At 39.8% G+C, this 15,363-nt stretch overlaps 1 protein-coding gene across 3 annotated transcripts in view; it reads left to right on the forward strand.

The window, feature by feature from the left end:
- The window catches only part of LOC137992640 (IQ domain-containing protein H-like), a 93,556-nt gene extending 78,756 nt beyond the window's left edge, over positions 1 to 14,800 (forward strand). The window contains exons 14-16 of one of the 3 annotated variants that reach the window (XM_068838097.1): positions 5,748 to 5,809; positions 6,949 to 7,057; positions 12,740 to 14,798. In XM_068838097.1, coding sequence (XP_068694198.1) covers positions 5,748 to 5,809; positions 6,949 to 7,057; positions 12,740 to 13,258 — 690 coding nt within the window. In that variant the 3' untranslated portion in view covers positions 13,259 to 14,798. Of the gene's footprint in view, positions 1 to 5,747; positions 5,810 to 6,948; positions 7,058 to 12,739 lie in introns of all 3 variants that reach the window. The other 2 variants (XM_068838099.1, XM_068838098.1) reach the window with 2 other exon arrangements.
- Positions 14,801 to 15,363: the final 563 nt, after the last annotated feature.

Genomic DNA, 15,363 nt, shown 5'->3' on the forward strand with positions numbered 1-15,363 from the left:
AAACTACCAACACATTGGAAATCTGAGGTCCCTACCAAGTGGAAAAGGAATTGCATCACTAGCGCACTCCACAGAGCCAAACGCATCTCTACCGATTTTGACAAGGACTTAAAAACTCTAGAAACTTCTTTCATCAATGCAGGTTACCCGAAACGTTTTATTTCGCATACAATCAACAACTTTCTAAACCACTCGCCCCAAGATGACAACATCATTCCGAATTTTCTCTTCGAAGAACGAAAGAAAGTTTTCATTAAGCTCCCTTTTTGCAGTAAAAACGAAAAACTCAGTAAGACATTTATTGAAAAACTCAACAAGTTCACTAATTTCAATTTTATTTTTATAATCCTGTGGGAAACAAGGCAAATCAAAACCCTCTTTAACAACAAAGACAAAAACACTCACAGATCCAAAGTTGTTTACAAAGGTGATTGTTCTTGTGGCGTTGATTACATTGGCGAGACTGTACGAAACTTAGCAGTACGAATTGCGGAGCATTCAAATCCTGCGCACACTTCTGAACCTGCAAAACACCTGCGGGAAAACCCATCACATGCTTTCACTTGGCGTGTTCTCTCCTCGGCACGGACTTTTCACAAGCGTAGGATCGTCGAGGGGCTAATGATCCAACAATTCCGCCCCAGTTTGAACAAACAAGTCATTTCTTATGTCTCCAAACTTTTCCCTTTGGGAATTACATGAGATATAAATGTACGCGCGGACGGTCACCCATTTTAACCCTGATGATGGCAAACAGCCGAAAACGTTTGGTTTGAATATTTTAATTTTTTAACTTTTAGCCTTGTATATAGAATATATATATATATATATAATAGTAAAAAAGCATTTGTAAATTTATGATTGGTTCTTGAGGATGCGATTGAACCTAAGGAGAAAATTTCGCTTGTGCCTGCAAGGCGATACGAGTTCATTACGTTTGTTGAGCGTTGCCATGTCCGGTTTATATAGAATATAGAATTTCTCGGTACTACATAGATTACATCGTTTAGCAAGGTTGCTATAAGATTTGGCCTTGGCTAGAATTTTCCAGGAGATTGCGAAGTCTTTCTTTTGGTCTTTTAGCTGCCATAGATGTTTGCACAGTTCGGTGTCATTCTTTTTACTTTCGTTTTTGAATGACATTTGGTGGTTTCGCCATCTCGTCTTGAACTCAGTGGCGGTGAGGCCGACGTACGTCTCTGTGCTTTCGGCGGTCGTGATGGTGGCTTGATACACTACTTCCTTGACTTTATAAAACTTTGGCAACCACGTTGGTTAAATTTTTCGTCGCTCCTGCCTTCACATCAACCACAGTCTGGTTTCTGTATTGGTCGCTGAGGTCAGGAAAACCTTTGTTTTTTTCTATCCTTTGAGAATTCTCATCGCTTGCATCCATGCTTTCATTTTTACAAGAATTTACAAATAGAACTATAGTTGTTTACACTTGCTTATTACGATGACCTAAAAGTTCCATGATGTGAGTGGGGGGAACATTTTTATCATTACGTTTTTGTATCATCATTTTTGTTGCGCTGTGATTTGTGAGCGGTGGCTTCTCTTCGATTTGCTATAGTTTCTTTACCCTTATATCACTTGTTTTAAACCAATGTTCACCAAATTCCTTTGAATAGCTGGGCCTCAGCAGTCAGCATTTGAGTTTGGTCTTTTCTCAGGATAAATTCTTTAAACAAACATGGGGCTTCTTTTATCTTGATTATCTTGATTGTTGACCTCGTCGTCTGTTATAGCCTCTGCAGCGTTTGGATTGTTGCCCTTTCCTTCCTTTCCCCGCAGCTTGCTTTCAGGTTCTAAAGTTTTTCGAGTTTAGGCAAAGTCAAGGTCATCTGTTATGTTTTTTTGGATATTTACAAGCTTTCAAGTGGTGGTTGAAGCTTGAAAAAAATCCTCTAAGGCTTGAATGCTGGAATTCATCTCCGTCTTTTCTCTCGACAGTTATTATAAAATTGACTCAGGAAATCATTCAGCTGCTCTGGCGGAATCTCTTCCAGTTTTGACTCCTCAATCTGTTCTTTCAGAAAACGCCAAATGGCAATGTCTTTCTGTGTTTTTGGTACATTTTCTTGTTTTGCTGCTCCTGAATAAAGTCATTTATGGGCTGTAATCTAACGCTAGAAATTGTAAAATTGAAGTTTCTGCCGTCTCAATAAGTTGACTCTCCACTCCAACCCCTTTCAAGTTGTTTAAGCGACCAATGACGAAGCTAAGTTTCAAGTTTAACTGATGAGTAAGGCAAAAACCCAGTACTTCTGACAGCTTCTATGTGAACATAAACAGCTGCAAACTGGGTTTTGAGACAGCAGATTTTACAGTTAACATCTCAGTATGCTTAGATATACGGTAATTTTCTTTAGTTAATCTGAATCTATGGTGAGTGATTCTGGATTCTGGTCAGTGGATACTTTGTTTTGACAGGTGTCAATTGACCAAAACATGGATGTCCAATATCAAAAATGTATGCTGGTAAACTAGCGTGATAGTGGTCACATTGGCCTACATGGAGGGGCAGACATATAGACGGTCGATGACGTCAAAGCAAAAGTTCTCGTATCAATGGGTTACCATATTTTCTTAACTATAGTGCTCCGCACGAACTCTTTAATTGTCCAAATGGTATCATTTCTCCTTCCAAATTATTTTGCGCTTCTCTCAATTTATATATTTGTTTAATCTCGATATAATTATTTCGCCCACTTTTTCGACAAATATATATATTCTTTATGGTTAGTAGATGATGTAGTTCACCTTTGGAATGTCCTCATGTAAGTCCCTATTGAAAAGTTCCCTATCTTCCAAAACAACATGGCGGCTGTTTTTTTTTTTTTTAATTCACTGGTGAATGTCATACGAGGGGCAAGAAATCACTTGTCTACCAACAAGGTTGACATGTCAGAGTTCTTGTGTCGAAAATTTGATCAATATGAACGAAGTGTGAAGTTGCCGTCATCTAGAGTGAAGGAATGGCATACCTGTCAAATTACTTTTGTTAAGATTTGGAGATCTTAATGGATACCATGGGAGATATTTGAGAAGCGCTTGATGCTTGAAGTTTTCGTAGCCAATTTGAAGCTGAAGGGCAAGATGCTGCCCGAAATCTCTGCACTGTAGAAAACACAGGAAAAACGGAAAGACCAAGGTAGAACATAACTAACACCCAGATAAGAGCGCTTGGGGAGGAAGAATTTCGATGGGCAGATGTGGCACGATTACTCGGAGTTTCACCACGCACATGACGGAGAAGAAGACAAAGATTTTAAATGCCCGCTGGCGATAACTTTGGTAGCATTCCTGATGATGTGCTGGATAATCTAGTAGGTGAAATTCTTCATGTAACACCTCAGGCAGGCCTTCGCATTGTACAAGTAGCTTTGAGAAGTTGCGGCGTTCGAGTACAGAATAAGAGAATTCGTGACTCTTTAATAAGAGTTGATCTGATTACTTCAGCGTTACGAAATGCGAGGCCTGTAGTTAGAAGAAGGTACAGTGTGCCCTTTCCAAATGCATTGTGCTAAATACGGAGCGAGGGTGCGTGGGTGCATAGGGTAGTTGAAGGAAACACTGAACTCCAAGTGCCTTTTACCCCTCCTTTTACCCCTAGGGAAAAGGTGCAAAACTTAAAGGTGGTGGCTCTGAACTACAAAACCGTTCCTATGGACCCCTTTAAATAGTCATTTCTTGAGTCCCTTTAGCTTTACAGTTATCCTGTTTTGCGAAGTGTGTTCTATTCAACATTTCTTTGTCTGGTTCGACTCACAACCATATTTGGTAAATCACGTAACAAAAACAGAAAATGCCTTAGAGTTAACTACGTTTTTTCACAAATTTTTAACGCAACAGTATGAGAACATTCTAACATAAAATCTGTAGCATGGATGTTAAAGAAATTTATTGTCAAAAAAATTATGACATCATAAAAAAAGCTTCGTACATCAAATGGGACAAACCTACTCTTAACCAAAAGCTACGTGTTAGCCTATCTCTTTCCGTTTAGTCTCTTTGGTTATTCATTTTTCAATTACGATTTTTATTTTAGTTTTTAGTTTTTAACGGCTTTGGCCGACGAAGAGTATCTTGCAAGTATCTACTTACAAATCCATTTAATTTGTTTTTGGAAGTAAGCGAATAATGTATCAATTTATCAATTGTATTTTTCTTATAATTAGGTTTAATTCAAATTGTATAACTCATTCACAACTGGAGATGGCATAAGTATGTCGAAACATGTCTTGTAAAACAATTTAAAATGTTGCTTTATTTCCTCAAGTAATTAAGTAATTTTATCTAAACTATTTTCCATCACCAACCTTCAAAGAAAACAAGACCTCCTTGTCAGTTGCTGCCATACCAGTCATTACGAAGTTAATTATCTATTCCATCTTCATTCAGAAACTCTACATCCAGCATCGGTTTTCTTGTGATGTCTATCCCTAACCCTTTTCATGCTCGATTGTCGATTAACGATTACAGTCTGCCTGGGCAGATGGCATTTCAGTGTTTCACTGTCATTGCAGTGAAGGGGTTCCTTTTGGCAACAACTGCAGTGTGAAGCGGCAAATTATCAACTTTATTGGTGTTAGCTTCTTGTCTTTCTGTAAATTATAATGCACCATTCCAGTTGATGTTAACTCTCACTAATACCAAATTGTATAATGCCATAAAGAATTGTTTTGTTTGACAAAACATAATGCTTCCGTGAAAAAGGGTGGGAAAAAGAAAGCCTTAAAGCCAGCAAAAAATGGCAAAGCAATGGGCCAGCAAGCAAGCAAATGCAAAACACAACTACAATGCCAGCCCCAAACTACTCAGGAGCGACCACTGACCAATGTAGACGCATTGGACACAGAAAGAACCGAAGAAAATCATGCCACCAAGAAACAGAATCTTACTTGAACAGTCGACATGTGCATGTACTGTACTTGTTCATATAGCGTACTCTGTTTGTTACAGTACTGTACGTGTAAAATGTTCTTCATTTTATATCTGCTTCAGCAAAAGATTGTGCAAAAAATAACAGAAGCTAAATGATAATGTACATACTCTTGTATTTTTGTTCAGTATTTTAAAATACGTGTCACTACGATGAATGACACTAATGAATGTTTTTTTTCTTCCTATTGTTTATTCGAAAAATACCAACGTTTGTCAGTTCACGTTAATGATTGACCATTTTCGATTAAACGATTGTATGAAGGTGCAATTGATTGTGCGTCTCTATGCAAATTGCATTATTGTATGTCTGCCATTGATTGTCATACTGTGCAATTGATTTTCTAATGGCGTTAATGATTAACCATTGCCAAAGGTGCAATTGTTTATCCGTTTATGCTATTGAATGTTATATAATAACCCAAGTTATTCACGGATTTTGATTGGTTCTTGCCTATGATCTATTAGAGGACAGACGCACGATTGACGTCACCATCAGCTTTTATGCGAATAAAGTTTAGTTCTTTATTATATAAAACAAATAGATTCCATGTAGCCGTGGGTCTGTTCAGTAATAGATCACAGAAGACGTCAAAATGTGGTAAGAACATCAGTGACACACTCGGCTATCGCCTCGTGTGCCACTTGTTCGTTCGCGTTAATGAAGTTCATGGAAGTGCTAACGAACGTATATTTGTCGTATTGTTTCAACTGTTGACGTAAATGAGTGTATATTTTGCTTAAATGAACACTGAGCAAAAGGTGTTTAAACCTTACCCCCTTTCTTATTGTTATCTTTTAAGGAAAAGGCTGGTACAATTTTTACATTGATTGACAGTTCAAAACGAGAGCATTTAGGAATGTGGTAAGTTAACAGGAACCCACCAGATCTTATTACTTGATGGCCTGCCGCAGGCGGTCATCAAGGTATAAAATCTTATTATTTGTGGAAAAAATATCACCTCCTTACAAGATCACATGGCATTAAAACAGGACCTATACTCTCTCAGGGGTTGAACAACTGCGGGCAAAATTATCTCTTCACAGAGAATTGCATCAAAGCGACTGTGTCTCCAGGGGATCCCCTTGCGTTGCCAGTATTCCATCTACAATCTACTACCTTATGTTTTTACTTGCTTGCCAGCAAATGTTGTAGATTTTCGTAGCCGAATTTTGCCTTTGTGAAGTCAAAAAGATTCATGGCGTCGGGTCGTGTTTCACCTTCCTTTTCAAGTGAGATTAACCTTTCTATCATCCAAAATGGCAGAACTTGTCACGCTAGTTGTCCTTTAGGGTATACGAAACAATCCCACTGCATGCATGCTCCTATAGGAACAAATTTCCGACAGCACTTTGGGACACTCTCTCGTGTCGAGTATTCTCGACATCCGCAGTGGGAGTCATGTAATCCTATGTCGAGTATACTCGACAACTGCAGTGAAAGAATTAATTAATTAATAATTAATTAAATAAGGAGGTCTGGGCCCGGTTGTTCGAAAGCCGATTAACTTAATCCAGGATTAGTGTAAACTTTTGTTTCATGTTTTCAACTTTTTGGTGAAAATTTCTTTCGTTTACTTTTGTTTTCCAAGATTGGCTTCTTCTAATGTAAAGTTTTGCCAAATATCAGCGTTGAACAGTATTTAGGAGAAAAGAAGTAAACTCCTTGGTTAATTTTTAATCTGGGATTAGCGTTAATCGGCTTTTGAACGACGGGGCCCTGGCACTTAAAAGTACTTGGTCCCTGTTCTGACTTAACAGCAACAGTTGAAAAGGAATGTTTTCACAATCTTTCCTTCCTCTAATTTTGTTGAGTGTAGTGTAAACGAAAAAGCAAGATTTTAACGTAGAATTCGAAATTAACACATACTTGTGATGTTCCCAAATTGGTTTGACTCTAAAGTTTCAGAACTTTTAAACATCTTTCGCTTTCATTAATTCCGACTTGTATTTGAGATCGATCTTTATCCTGTGTACTACTCATGACATTTTTCCTTATTTTAGTGTTATGAGTGATGACCTACAAGGCTCGCTGTCTACCTTTGCTCGTAATCTTTCTGTCATTCACCAGGAAATTTCTGCTCCAAACATGCAAGGAGAGAGTAACTTCCAGGTAAGTGACACTAGTTATTTCCCGCGAAATGGACAAAATTTGTTGTACTGCAGGGTATGTGGTATGAAAAAGGAGCCAAGTGTCACTGTGTATATCATAGAACCAGGTTTTAATCAGTAGCTATGCTGAAAGGGTTTTTGATTTTTTAATCAGTAGCTTAGCTGAAAGGACTTTTGCATCTACAGTGACTTTTCAAGATTTCGTTACATTTTAAGACCAGGTCACACCAGGCGATAAGTCGCTGCAACACGTCGTGGAGACAAGTCTCCGCAACAATCCGCCCTGTGTGACACGGTTAATTTTGTGAAAATCATTGTCGCTGCGGCAGAATTATGTCGCTGCGATCAGTTGCACGAATTCTAACCAGTTTGAGTTTGTGAAACTGATCGCGGCAACAAAATAAGCGAAAGCAGCGTTGTCGCACCATGTGTACACTTCCGGCAACAAGTCGCTGCACCAAAACATAAATAAGGAGTTTACGAAACGAGGACGACGACGGCTACGAGGAATTCATTTAAAAATGCAAGTTCGCGTTATTCATATCACTACGAAACTCGTTTCGCGTTAAAAATGTGTAGTAACTGTCGAGGAATTAAACTGGCATGAGTGGGTTAGAAGCGTAGAGAGAGAACTGAAAATTCATCGTCATGTGCTAACGTCCTCCACAGAACCTTGAATTTGGTCATTTCACGTCGTCGTTGCCGTCGGCGTCGTCGTTTCGTAAGTTCAGTAGTATACCAAGACGAAGTGGGGGTTCTGCGGCGGGTGGAGCTGTGGAGCCCTGAAGCTCCACAACCCTAACCCCAACCCTAACCTTAAACCCTAGCCTTTACCCCTATCGAACGAACTAACCCTTCATCCAAACGGGTTAAAAATTATTTGTTCAGTTTTCGTCTCTTTTTCTCAAAGATCAACATTGCTGTAAAGTAGTTAAAACGCAATAGCACTATTATTTTCTATCAAAAATGACCTGAAAGTCTGATCGTAACCGTCACACAAGAGGTGTAGTGTTATGGAATCACAAAAGTAGCACTAAAGGTTTGTTGTTTAAAGCAAAAGGCGATTTTATTTGCATAGATTCGTAATGTAAGAAAACAGACATCTATGTCAAAGGTTGAAGTGTGGGACGTGAAAAAAGTTACACTTATTAAGACAAAGTGTAAGCCATCACACATACATTACACAACCATCTCAAGAGAGCAAGCGCAAGTGCTGCTACGTGACTTCAATATTTAATAACTGACACGGGATCGTCACAATTGATTGCACATATACAAACTGCACAATGAGCTATGTCCACACGCCTGAACATGCCAAATTGGCGTCACAATGACAACTAGTTTCATCAAGTTAAATTAGTATCATACCAAGATAAATTCAGACACTGGGGAAACATATGTCCATTTCAACCCGAGTGCTGGCTGAGTGTGGAGCAGTAAAGTAGTTTATGAGTAGCCTGGCTTTCATCTGTGATATTTGTGAGAAACAGTTCCCCCAGAGAAATCTTGTACGACATAAGGAATCTATTCACTATGGAAGTTCTTTTACTTGCGAACGGTGTAGCAATGCCTTTAATCGAAAAGATGCATTGAAGCGCCATATGAAGAAACATTCTCAAGAGAAGACCCACCAATGTCAATATTGTTCTCGCAAGTTCTATCGCCACGATAAGTGTTTGGAACACCAGAAAGTATGCGATTTTGAGAAGTTCGAGGAACGCCGAGGCTGCGGCAAGCGAAAATATCCCGAAGGAGAAGAAAATGGAGAGCAGAAAGCAAACCAATCGAGAGGGGATGACGCAACGGTCAATGGGACTACGGAGGGGAATGATGTGCACTCGGGCGAAGATACAGGTTGTTCTGAGAATCCTTGCGCTTTGACGACCGCAATGAAAGACTCCCTGAAAACCTTTAAGTTCAAGCCTCGAATGCAAGAGAAACACGACCTCAGGATGTTATTACATGGTAAGAAAAAGTCACTGGCCAATCGCCTAAGCCAAGGAACTCAAAACCAAGAGGGGACTCAAGTGGTTCGTCAGTGTTCGAGTTAAGTTAATGAAACCGGAAGCAGATGGTTCTGACGAGATCTCAGAACCTCATTTTCGTAGTCTTTGCATGACAACCTTGAACGATCATAAAATTGAAGAACAACTCGGCAAAGCAAGCCAGAAGATTTTAAGCGCTTTCCCAACGTATCAGAAGGAAGGAAGTGGTTGGACGCTATCTGAAATCCTGCACCTTGATTTGAACGTGGCTCAGTACAAACAATTGAAAGGTTCTAATTATCTACCTTTACCCAAGAAATTACAGATAAAAAAGCCATCATTTACGTTGACAACGAGGATAACAAGTGTTTCATGTAGAGCGTATTGGCGGCCTTACATCCAATTCCCCGCAAATCTAACCCAGAGCGCATATATCATTACCGACCCTATGTAGAAGAACTGAACGTGGATGGTATCGAATTTCCTGTACCTATCAGTAAGATCCCAAAGTTTGAGAAGCAGAACAAGATTGCCGACAACTTGTTTGGATTTGAAGAAGGAGATTTGTTCCCCGTATACATCACTAAGGAACGCGAGTTTCCGGTGCATGTCAACTTGCTGTTTTCAAGAGGGGAGAAACGCCATTACTGTTTAATCAGAAATCTCAACCGCCTACTTTCCAACCAAACAAGGCACAAAGCTCAAATGTGTTACTGTCCTTATTGTCTACATGGATTTGTTCGGGAGCAGCTACTTGAAGACCACAAGCCACTCTGCAGTCAGCATGGACCTCAGAGGATTGAACTACCAAATGAGGATAACATGTTTCTCCAGTTTAAGGATTTCCAATAACAGCTACGAGTCCCCTTTGTTATTTACGCTGATTTCGAGAGCCTGACCGCCACGATGCAGTCCGCCTAACCAGATCCTAGCAAATCCTCGACGGAGAAATTTTCATGCACCGGAAACTCGCGTTCCTTAGTGATGTATACGGGGAACAAATCTCCTTCTTCAAATCCAAACAAGTTGACGGCAATCTTGTTCTGCTTTTCAAACTTTGGGATCTTACTGATAGGTACAGGAAATTCGATACCATCCACGTTCGGTTCATCTACATAGGGTCGGTAATGATGAATGCGCTCTGGGTTAGATTTGCGGGGAATTGGATGTTAAGGACGCCAATACGCTCCATATGAAACACTTGTTATCCTCGTTTTCAACGTTAATGATGGCTTTTTTATCCTGTAATTTCTTGGGTAAAGGCAGATAATTAGAACCTTTCAATGGTTTGTACTGAGCCACGTTCAAATCAAGGTGCAGGATTTCAGATAGCGTCCAACCACTTCCTTCCTTCTGATACGTTGGGAAAGCGCTTAAAATCTTCTGGCTTGCTTTGCCGAGTTGTTCTTCAATTTCATGATCGTTCAAGGTTGTCATGAAAAGACTACGAAAATGAGGTTTTGAGATCTCGTCAGAACCATCTGCTTCCGGTTTCATTAACTTAACTCGAACACTGACGAACCACTTGAGTCCCCTCTTGGTTTTGAGTTCCTTGGCTTAGGCGATTGGCCAGTGACTTTTTCTTACCATGTAATAACATCCTGAGGTCGTGTTTCTCTTGCATTCGAGGCTTGAACTTAAAGGTTTTCAGGGAGTCTTTCATTGCGGTCGTCAAAGCGCAAGGATTCTCAGAACAACCTGTATCTTCGCCCGAGTGCACATCATTCCCCTCCGTAGTCGCATTGACCGTTGCGTCATCCCCTCTCGATTGTTTTGCTTTCTGCTCTCCATTTTCTTCTCCTTCGGGATATTTTCGCTTGCCGCAGCCTCGGCGTTCCTCGAACTTCTCAAAATCGCATACTTTCTGGTGTTCCAAACACTTATCATGGCGATAGAACTTGCGAGAACAATATTGACATTGGTGGGTCTTCTCTTGAGAATGTTTCTTCATATGGCGCTTCAATGCATCTTTTCGATTAAAGGCATTGCTACACCGTTCGCAAGTAAAAGAACTTCCATAGTGAATAGATTCCTTATGTCGTACAAGATTTCTCTGGGGGAACTGTTTCTCACAAATATCACAGATGAAAGCCAGGCTACTCATAAACTACTTTACTGCTCCACACTCAGCCAGCACTCGGGTTGAAATGGACATATGTTTCCCCAGTGTCTGAATTTATCTTGGTATGATACTAATTTAACTTGATGAAACTAGTTGTCATTGTGACGCCAATTTGGCATGTTCAGGCGTGTGGACATAGCTCATTGTGCAGTTTGTATATGTGCAATCAATTGTGACGATCCCGTGTAAGTTATTAAATATTGAAGTCACGTAGCAGCACTTGCGCTTGCTCTCTTGAGATGGTTGTGTAATGTATGTGTGATGGCTTACACTTTGTCTTAATAAGTGTAACTTTTTTCACGTCCCACACTTCAACCTTTGATATAGATGTCTGTTTTCTTACATTACGAATCTATGCAAATAAAATCGCCTTTTGCTTTAAACAACAAACCTTTAGTGCTACTTTTGTGATTCCATAACATCACCTCTTTTGTATTTGTTCAATCTTGTGTGACGGTTACGATCAGACTTTCAGGTCATTGTTGATAGAAAACAATAGTGCTATTGCGTTTTAACTACTTTACAGCAATGTTGATCTTTGAGAAAAAGAGACGAAAACTGAACAAATAATTTTTAACCCGTTTGGATGAAGGGTTAGTTCGTTCGCTAGGGGTAAAGGCTAGGGTTTAAGGTTAGGGTTGGGGTTAGGGTTGTGGAGCTTCAGGGCTCCACAGCTCCACCCGCCGCAGAACCCCCACTTGGTATACTACTAAGCTCCCTATGAACCAATGAGAGAGCGTCATGTGTTCCACGATAGTGAATTAGTAAACTAGTTCACACATTCGCAGCGACTTGTTTTGCAAGTAGTACACACGGAGTGACTTGTCGCAGAGACCTGTCGCTGCAACTTGTCGCCTGGTGTGTCCTTTATGTGGCCTTCATGATTAAGTGTAACATGTATGTTTATTGGGACATCTTCATGTCTCATGCAAGAGAAATCTAAAACAATGATAATGCAATTTTTTTTTGGGCGGGGGAGAGGGGGGCAGAAGTGTATTATAGGATTTGAGAAAGTAGAGAATTTCCTTTACGAAGAGCGCAAGATATTTTTTATCAAGCTTCCTCATTGTAACAGAAATGAAAGACTTAGCAAATCTTTTATTCTCAAGCTGATCAATTTGACGGATTCCAATTACATTTTCATCATCCTATGGCAAACTAGACAAATTAAGAGCCTTTTTAATCTCAAAGACAAAAACGTTCACAAATCACATGTACTTTATAAAGGGGACTGTTCTTTCGATGATACTTACATCTGTGAGACCATGAGAAATGTGCAAGTGCGAATTGACGAACATTCCAACATTCCTTCGCATTCTTTTGGCAGGCGCATTGTCTGCGCGGCCAAATCCTTTTATAAGCGCAGAATACTTGGAAGACCTAATGATCCAACGATTGAAGAGTAGTTGAATAGACAAATCAAGTCCTATGTCGCGTCGGGAAGTACCTTAAAGATAAGTATGGGTTTAGCGGACGGTACTTTAATACCCTAATGATGACTTAATGTCAATAACGTTCGGTTTTTTACTTTTAAAATTTTAGCCTGGTAAATAGTATTTTAATTTTTGTTTCTTAGCCAGTCATTGATGATATAGACTCTATCCTGGGGACAACAGAAGTAAACAAACAGAACCCCCTTACCGTACCAGCCAAATCGCCTCAACTGCATGCTCCGCGGCCCAAAGAAATGCAGCGGATACTAAAAGAACACCAACAGCAAATGCACGCCATTGAAAGAGACAAGAAGGAAATGGAAGACGAAAAGGTAAAGCAGAGACTGGTCGAGGAACAGGGAAGATCGAATCAAGTACAAGATGGAGTTCAAGCTGGACAGGACAGTGCGCCCCCTCCAACCCCTGCGGCGGCTTTGTCGCCAGCTAGCTCAGCCTCCCTCCTTGCTAGACAGGACTCAACTGTTTCAAGCACCATTGAGAGTGTTAATATTTCCGCCAGTTACGATTTCTCAGGAAAGGGAGGTCAACATATGGGTGCTCCAGCCAACGCTATGCCAAATTCAATATCTAAAATGGCCGTGTCTTCTTCTCGTGCTCAATCAAAGGAGGATCTTAAAAGGAACGCAAATGGTTCTCAGTAAATAAGAAACGAGAAAAAGCCTTACAACTCCAAAATTAGGGAAATGGTTTGTAAAGGCTCATTTGAACTCGTTTTACACGTTAGTGCTCAGCAGAATCTTACATCAATGATTAGTTTTTTGTGTTGATTAACAATGTATCCTAGAAATCTTTAATGTGTAGTTCAGTGCAATGATTCACCTCATCAAGGTATTATAGTTAGCCTTTCCTTAATGTAGAGAGTTAATCTTTAGAAAAATGTTTAACACTCGTGTAACGGCCGTACCTGCAGATTTTTTAATGAACTTTAAAACGGCTATTTTTTGCTTCACAGATACAGCCGTAACCTGATCTGAATATAAGTAGTGTTGACAATTTGTATACTTCCAAGAACCGTTAAGGTTACTGTCAACCTTAAGGGGCGTCTTTCGGAAAATTGCTCTCGTTCGCGTTGTTTTAGAAGAAACCCAAGGAAACTATATACAACTGGGAAGATAATGAAATGTAGTATTTTAAACTGACCTTGTCTGCTCCGCTGAATTAATAAACCTTGCGTTAACACGGACATCTAAATAAACTGCACCGTATCACTTTGGAAGTAATAAGGTAGCAAAGCGTTTGAGGCGTTTTCTATATTCCAATTGCTTCTTGGGAAAATCCATTGTAAAGTTGGCCAATATACTTTTTTCTAACGCAGGCCACGCACTTTGACGCCACGGGAGAACTAAGGGGACAGACAATTGTAAACTGGCGTCAATTTGTGTTTTACAATTTCAAAAGTGAAAAGGCGTCTATTTCCCGGGTTAAAGGAACAAAAAATTTTGTGGAAGCACTAAAATGTATGCAGTTTCATTTAAACTGGCGCAATTTATCTTCAATAATTTTACTCGTACACTAATTTGCTACTAATAACAAATGGTACAATTTCATGGGCTGAAAAGTCGACACCAACTTGCATAACGTAAAAATTAAATTCAAGAATCGCAGTGCGATGAAAAATCCTTGTGGTGATCAAAATGTTCATGGCTTATAGTGAAAATCGAGCCATTTTGAGGTACAAACATTCTTTAGTATACGTCTTAACTTCCTCGCCTGGGGTTTAGTCCGCAAAACTAAAATCAGACAGGTTTAAGTCTGGCAAATCCTCCATACTGATACTTTCAGCTTCGCATAAAAACAATTTTATGTGTCTGTACTCTGATTGATGATAAACGTTAGCCAATCAGCTCGCGAGAAATTGCTCAGTTATTGTAAAAAACCATTTCAGCTAACGTTTTGAAATAAGGAGAACAGTCCCTGGACACAAAGCTCTTCAGCAATATAGATCTCATCTGCGCTCACTTCTGTTAAGTAATCGCGAGTGTTGCTTTATTGCGGAATGAAATACAAAAATCGGGACGACCAGCTGGAGACTCGTGGTTTGCAAATGACGTTGTTTTATGTGTTCCAGAGCTGCGCAACCTTCTGTAGATCACTCTGAATATCTATTTAACAGAACTTTGGGCATTCCCCGTGAACAAAATGGTCATCACAAATAACCCAGAATGCTTTAATCTTTAAAATCTCTAACCCACCAATCAGAGCATCATTTTCGTAAAAGACGCCACCAAGCTTCAATAGGCCATTTGCAACAAACTGGTCACATCACTGACAATTGGTGAACTTAAAGGTCGGACTTTATTAATTCAAGAAATGGAAAGATCTTGTTTGTCTGTTACATTTTTTTTAGAGAAATACTACTTTAGAGAATTACCACTTTACCATTGCAGCGGGCGCTGCGGGAGTAAGTCGTGTCATATCTTTCTCCTCCTCTTTTGACTATTTATCCATTTCATGAAGTTTTCTTCAACGTTTAGAACAGCATGTAATACTTAATATCGGCGTCGAGTGGGCTAATTTGAGTTTGTAAAAGTTTGTTAGCCTTTTAATGTGAATTTATTACGACTCTTAATTTGTGAATACTGAAAACCGGAATGGCTGCTGCCGACTCAAAAGGTGCTTCGCAGAGAATGAAAACCAGATCTCAACAAGAAACCATAGAAGTTGCTCGGGTTGTTGATGATGCAGTTCTTACCGCCATTCAGACGGAATTTTCAAAAACAAGCTGAAAGAAGTCCTTACTGTGGCT

This window comes from Montipora foliosa, chromosome 2 (assembly GCF_036669935.1).
Source record: "Montipora foliosa isolate CH-2021 chromosome 2, ASM3666993v2, whole genome shotgun sequence".
NCBI classification, from domain to species: Eukaryota; Metazoa; Cnidaria; class Anthozoa; order Scleractinia; family Acroporidae; genus Montipora; species Montipora foliosa.